General features: G+C 57.7%; 2 protein-coding genes across 2 annotated transcripts; both read right to left on the bottom strand.

Annotated features, from left to right (window-relative positions):
* Nucleotides 1-2,983, bottom strand: ABB37_00324 (hypothetical protein; the record flags this gene model as incomplete). The annotated part of the gene is made up of 1 exon (XM_015796486.1): nucleotides 1-2,983. A coding segment is annotated over one exon (2,983 nt), but the record flags the coding sequence as incomplete, so codon positions are not given.
* Nucleotides 2,984-5,530: 2,547 nt separating this feature from the next.
* Nucleotides 5,531-6,338, bottom strand: ABB37_00323 (putative 60S ribosomal protein L2 putative60S ribosomal protein L8; the record flags this gene model as incomplete). The annotated part of the gene is made up of 1 exon (XM_015796485.1): nucleotides 5,531-6,338. The coding sequence occupies exon 1, from the start codon at nucleotides 6,311-6,313 to the stop codon at nucleotides 5,531-5,533; it is 783 nt and encodes a 260-aa protein (XP_015664493.1). The 5' UTR covers nucleotides 6,314-6,338.
* Nucleotides 6,339-6,793: the final 455 nt, after the last annotated feature.

Below are 6,793 nucleotides of genomic sequence, written 5' to 3'. Positions count from 1 at the left end.
CATTGTCAGACCGCTCCCCCGCCAACCCCTCCACGTAACTCTTCACGCCGGAAGGATGCATCTCTAACGATGATAGCCACCTCACAACATCGCGTCCCCTACGACCCGCCTCGTTTAGCAGAGCCTCCTCTGACGACGTCGCACGGTGTCCCGGACCGCTTCGCTGAACGCACGACGGGTCCCGCGCGAATATGGGAAGGGTGGTGTCTTGATTGGAGCCTGCTGACGGGGTCTTCGCGAGAGTTTCGCCGTCTGCTCTCGCTGATAACAGGCTCCCAGCCGCGGTCAAGCCCGTGTCGCCCACGCTCTCTCCCGGTTGCTCGCGGTGGTGCTCTACGCATCGTCGCAACGCCAGCACCCACAGCGATACGACTGCACAACCTGCGCGTGTTGACGTCGTAGCGCCGCCCTCCGCGGGTTCATTGCGACTGTTCTCGGTGGAAGACACAAGCGGTGGCACTCCCGCACCCGCCACACCCTGCGAGGACGACGCCACCGCCAGCGACTGCGGGGCGCGGGGCGAGGCAGCAGAAGAGGTGCCGAACGCGCCAACGATGTTCTCTACGACGCGCTGAAGAAAATCATCACGAGGGGATGCCCTCCCAACGTCTACCGAAGCAGCAGGCAAGGGCACAGCAGTGGCACTCGCCGTCAGCAGAGAGGCGCCCATAGCGGAGGTGTTGCTGTGCGCGGACCTCAAGCGCGCACCAAGCCGCCGTGGATGTTCGAGGGAAAAGTGTCGCAGTTGCTGCCGGATGAGTGCCTGCACAGTCGTCCGTGGGGCGGCATCGTTCAAGGACCGGGACACCAGCAGCGGCGCACGCCCCTGTACTACCTCGCGAACCTGCGGAAGCACGTCTGGTGCATCAGCAGCATTCGCCGTGTGACCAGCAGCATATTCGTCTCGGCGCGCGTTCTCATCGCACCCGTGACGGCCACCATCCAAGCCTGCTTCGAGCGGCGACAAGCTGCGGCTACCAGACGACGGTGCCGAAGGAGATGAATGCGGAGCAGAACCCTCGAAGTTGTCGGCTCCACTGGTGTTCACCGAGTCGGACACGATCTCGCGTTCCAGCGCAGCGTTCACCAAGGCTCTTACGAGGGCGTCGTCCGCCTGCAAATACTGCGTCTTCAAAGTCTCTTCTTTCTCGGAGGGAGCGGCTGCAGTTTGCAAAGCGGAGCGCTCGAGGCTGTCCAACTCCGTCCACGCACTAAAGGCCGCGCTCACTTTCTCCGCCGCTGAGGAAGTAAAGCCATCGAGTTCCTCCTGCAGCTTCGCGTTCTGCACGCGCAAGTCAGCCAGCTGCCTTTCGTACTCCGCTAAGGTGACGGACGAAGCAACAGCGGCATTCGATGGCGTCCCGTCGTTGGTAGGTGCGGCAGGCACAGCGCTCGCTGCCGTCGCCAGTGCTGCGTCACACGCCCCCTCGGGTTGCGGCGGGGGTCGCTGCGCCAGAGCAGCGCACAGCGCCTTGAGGTCGCTTTGCAGCGCGTGGATTACGGCGCGGTCTTGGGTGAAAGCTCCGCGGAGCGCATCGGCCTCGTCCTGCTTTGATTGGCCAAGGAGTGCTAAACAAGCCATGGGAGGAAGTTGCTCTTCCGCAAGCGCCTGCCGCGCTAACGAGCGAAGCGCAAGGTTGGCCTCCAGCATGCTGCGCGTCGCCATCTCTGCGCATTCCACACCCTCGCGCACCTTGCGCTCCGCCTCGGCGAGGTATCGCAACAGTTCCGGAAATCCCCCTTTGCCGCCCTCCTCCGCGGAGCCCTCCTCAAACAGATTGCGTCGCACCGCGCAACGCTGCGTTGACGCCATCGGCACCAGCGCAAGTGGGCTGCTGCCCTCCCCGCTCGCCAAGCCGCTCCTCACCGGCGACAGTGCGGATCCGGTCATGTCTAACAAACCGCTGCTTACGTTTGCCGCGGTGCCGAGCCGAGGCACGCGTGGGGAGACACAGCTGCTGTTGTGGAAGGGCGACGGTAAGTGAGAGCTGCTCATGTCTGCATCGTCTGGTTGCGGGGACTTGGCGGGGTTGCGCGGAAACATGAAGTCATGGAGCCATTCCGATCCCATGTCCATCGACGCTGCGTTCGCGTCCCGGTTGCGGACCATCGGGTAACGAAGCTGCATCTCCTCCCAAAAGTCTATCCACTGGCGGTGGTCCGCGGCGCTATCGGTGCAGAAAATCTCGAGGAAACGGCGCAGTTTCCCCGTGGCGGCGTCGCGGAACACGCACTCGATGCCGAAGTAATAGTAGCCCGCTAAGCTCTTCGCTCGCAGCGGATCGCGTGTCTCGAACACCAATCGACTCTCCGTTGTTGTGCGGGGCTGGTGGCGCAGCATCGTCATCCGGCGCGTCTGCGGCACGGGCCCGCTCATCTCTCCCACGTGATTGTGCGGGTGCATGTAGTCAAAGAGGATGCGCACCCACTCAAACTGCCGCTCCTCCAGCTGCCGGCTGCTCTTCGCCCAGCTGGTGTAGACAGAGAGGTGGTTGTCCTCGCACACCACCCACTGCGCCGTCGCCCGCTTCTTTTTACCCGGGATGCTCTTCCCCGTCACATACCACAGTTCACCCTCGATGTGCTGGATGTCCGGTGCTTGCGGCAGCACCTCATTCGGCACGGAGCCCGGTCGGTTCATCGACACAATGGACGGCGATGCACCACGAAAGGGAGAGCTGCTGTACAGGTTCAGCGAGTCCTCCTTCGCGCTGGGGAGGGGAGCACTATCGTCGTCCGCGTCGTCACGCACCGCGACGCGCATGTGTGACAGCAAGCTTCCACGCCTCGAGCCGCTCCGTTTACGCGTCGCGGTGGTGACGCTGCGAGCACGAGCCGAGGCCACATACCCGCGCGGTGTGTAAGGACCACGCGAAAAGGCGGAGAAGGAAATCTTGGGGCCGGTGCGGATGGAGTCAGGCGCGTCGCTGAGGACACTGCCCTCCAGCAGTCCTTTCGGGTTTGGTGTTCGCTGTTGGCTCATGGCGGAGCTCCGGTTTCTCTGGTCGACGCTGATGCCTTGCAGTAGGGCCTGCTAGAGCGCGTCGAGCTCTGGTTTCTGAAAGTGGGGCCGCCACCGCCGCTGCTGCTTTGCAGTTGATGAGCGAAGATAACACACAAGGAGTAGCAAAGATGGAAAAAAAAAGCAAAACCACTGAGCGGTTCTGATCAGGTGTTTAAAAACAACAGAAAGCAACGCACCTACAAGGAAAACGCTAATTGAGGCAAGTCAGTGCGCTGACGCGCTGCTCTATTGTAAATGAATCACAAAATGGTACAAAATGCAAATCAATTGCAGCCACTAGAGAGAGAGAGAGTAAACTGTGCCGAAGCAACAGGCACAAAGCAGCGGAGCAAACAGAGACGACGTTCAGCACCTATTTTGCTTTGGAGGAAGGGATTTGTGCCTTTTTGGATTCGTTCTTTTCTTCCAAACACGTTTTTTTGCCTTTTGCGTCTTCGTTGCGGGCGGTGTCGTTGATATTTCCTTCCCCTTTCGCCGTGTCTCTCTGCCTCGGTGCGTCTCTGTTGACTCGACTGCAGATCTCTGCGGTGCACTGCAAAAGCAAGCAAGTGGAGCAATCAGTTCGTTAAGACAGGAAACAAAACAGAAGCACAGAAATGTAAAACTGAAGGGAGAAATATCTAATACGGTTCAACAACAAAAAAGAGAGAGCGTTGTTGCTTACGCCGTACGGAGCACAAGAACAGACTCTTGCGGCTCGTATATCACAAAGAGAAAAGAAAAGAGGGACAGAAAAGATTTGCGGAGATGTGAAGCCAAAGTGGTCGACAATCGCCAAAGGAATAATAGCTTTAAAGGAAAAAAAGGGCGCCACAATTTTGAAGTAGCAGCAGTTTGGCGTGCTGAAATCTGTAAAAAGCTAGAAAAAAGGAGGGGAAAGACAGCAGCGCACAAAGCGAAGGTGCTTCGGTGTTAGAAGCAGCAAAAGAGCTATGTATAATTTTGTTTCGGATATAGTGAAAACAATGATACGGAGATGTGTAATTGGACGGCACTTACAGGGGGAAACAAGTTGGAGTACGCCGACAACTTAAGCAGAACTCAACAACAAAGAATCGCTTCGCTAAAAAAAAAAGTAGTGTAGCGGGAAGCTCTCAACTAAACAATAACCCGCCACAGTTTTGTAGAGCAAGACAGAAGAACGAGAGAATGGTACAGGCCCACGAAGGAGGAGAAAGAACAGTTCGGACACACACGGCAGCCAATCGCGTCCAGTTGTATGTGGGCGGAGAAGGTGATGATAGTGATGCCGGTGTGATATGCGAAGCGAAAAGAAGCGAATGACGCGAGGGGGAGCAACACAGCCAATCGAAGTAGGAATTTATCTTCGGGAGCAGACAAAAAAGAGAAGCTCGGGGTTTTCTGAGTTGAAGAATCTGTAGTGTTTGCAGCCTGCCACGCCGCGTGTAAGGTCCGCCCACGAGTGGGAAAGCAGTGCGAAAGAAGGCAAGGTAGCGATGACTGCACACACGTTTCCTTGTGACGAAACAAGGGGGACGGTCACAAAGACAAAAGCGAGAGGCAGCGACACCCTGTTGCGAACAAGGTGCAGCAAAGAAGAGATGCGGCTGCTGATCCGTCGAGGGAGTCGCAAAGAAAGCGTACCCGATGATCCAGGGAGTGTTCTGGTGACTGAGATGGTGAGAAGTACCGAGCGCGTGTGTGACACCGTTGTGAGGCGAGTACAAAGGCTACCAAACGAAAACGCTCAATGCTGTTGCTCTACACAGATGCACCAAAGCGGGTGGTGCGCAGTAACGTCGGAGATGAACGCATAGAAGAAGACAGAGGAGAGAGAGAAAAAATGGGAAGGGAGTGAGGAGCACCCTTCGCTAGGGGGAAAAAACAAGAGACGCCGCATGTTAAGTGGCCAACGAAACAAATGAGACACACGTGTACACATCTGGCACTCAGCACGGTCCTCTTTGTACGTACTAGTGTCGTAGTGTGAGAGCCACGATTGCAAGGGCAAGGAAAAGAGAGCATCTGCGTGCCGTTGCTGTTGTTCATTGAACGCGGAAGACACGACGATGCGCTCCACAGCACATTCGCACGGCCGCATGTGGGTCGCGTTCGGGCACGTCGCAGCTCCCCCGACACTCAAAAGCCGCCTTCCGCCTCCACGGCTTCGGTCCTCAATGACGGCGGCGAAGGAAGCTGACCCTAACTGAGTGCGCGTGCAGTTGTGCTGTCTCCCGTTGTGTAGTGAAAACACGTTTGCTTTGTTTTTTTAGTGAAAGGAGTAAATCATGAAACGTAGAAAGAGAAAAGGAAAACGTTTTCGGTCAAACGGAAAAGACGCGTTTTTGACCCTCATTGCCACACGCCGCCGCAGCGGGAGTACGAGGCACAGCACGCACCAAGCACTCCCTGCCACGCCGGACAGCAGCGCGTTGCCGAGAAGCGAAGAGGCGGAAACAAACAACGAAAAAAGAGAGAGAAGGCGACACACGCGATCGAACGCGTGAGTGAGCCCCTCCTTTCTTTTCCCGTCGGTTGAGCCGCTCACTCCTCCGGATGCCACGCACCCTTGACGGCCTTACCACCGCGAATACGGCCAGTACGGCGGGCAGCAATGAGACCGACCTTCTGGCCCGGCGGGGCGTGGCGGGACACCGTCGACGGGTGGCCAATGTGCTGATGGTTACCACCACCGTGCGGGTGCTCCACGGGGTTGCGGGCAACACCACGCACCTTGGGCCAGCAGTTGCGCTTGCCGCGGAAGCGGTAGAACGAGTTACCGGCCTTCAGCACGGGCTTCTCGATACGGCCACCACCGCTGATGATGCCGATCATGGCGCGGCTGGTGCTCGGCACCGACTTCTTCTGGCCGCTCGGCAGCTTCAGGCGGGTGCGGCCCGTCTCGTGGTTGTGCGAGATGATGATGCAGTAGTCGCCGGACGCACGGGCCAGCGTGCCACGGTCGCCGGGCTTCGCCTCCACGTTGCACACGATGCAGCCCTCCGTGATCTGGCCAAGGGGCAGCACGTTGCCGATCGCGAGCGGGGCCTTCTGGCCGCAGAACATCGACTGGCCGGTGAACATGCCCTCCGGCGCTACCATCAGCTCCTTGACGCGGCGGAACTTGTACGGGTGGCGGAACTCCACGCGGGCGAGGGCGGCACCGCGGCCGGCCTCGTGCACGATCGCCTTCACCACACCGCGCATGAAACCGTGGCGCTCGGCGTAGTCGAGAATGCGCAGCTTGGCGGGGCCAAGGCGCCTGTGGCCGTGCACTTGGTACACGGAGCCCACACCGCGACGGCAGGTCAGCACAGTCTTACCCATTTTGATAAAGGCGGGACGTTTTCCTTCACAGAAAGGGGAGGGGGAACAACAGCAAAAAAAAAAACGACGAGTTGGCAAAAACGCGTGCGAAAGCGAAGTACGCGTGTTTGAATTGCACGTACGAGAATAAGGGGGGCAGTTTAGTTGGTCAGTCGAAAAAAAAAGAAAACAAGACGAGAGTAGACACGAGAAGAGACGGAAACAGTCAGATGATGAGAGAGAGGAGAAGGGCGTTGTGAAGACATGAAAGCGAATGTGGATCACAACGGTCAAGATATTCACTACACAGTGCGCGCGTCTGCTTTAATCACCCAGCACGAACACAGAAAAAAAAAAGAAAAAGACACTTCTACCCGTACACTGCTCTGCGGGCATGTTTCTGTTGTCTAATCCTGAGTAAGGGGCGGAGTTGCTCTTGCAATTTTTGGCGGCAGCGTCCCCATGAAATGCTTCTTTTGCGGGTAGTTTCTTTTTGTATTA

The sequence above is a fragment of the Leptomonas pyrrhocoris genome (assembly GCF_001293395.1).
Source record: "Leptomonas pyrrhocoris isolate H10 chromosome Unknown, whole genome shotgun sequence".
NCBI classification, from domain to species: Eukaryota; Euglenozoa; class Kinetoplastea; order Trypanosomatida; family Trypanosomatidae; genus Leptomonas; species Leptomonas pyrrhocoris.
Note: the sequence above shows the minus strand (reverse complement) of the source record. Positions and strands in the feature narration are given on the sequence as shown.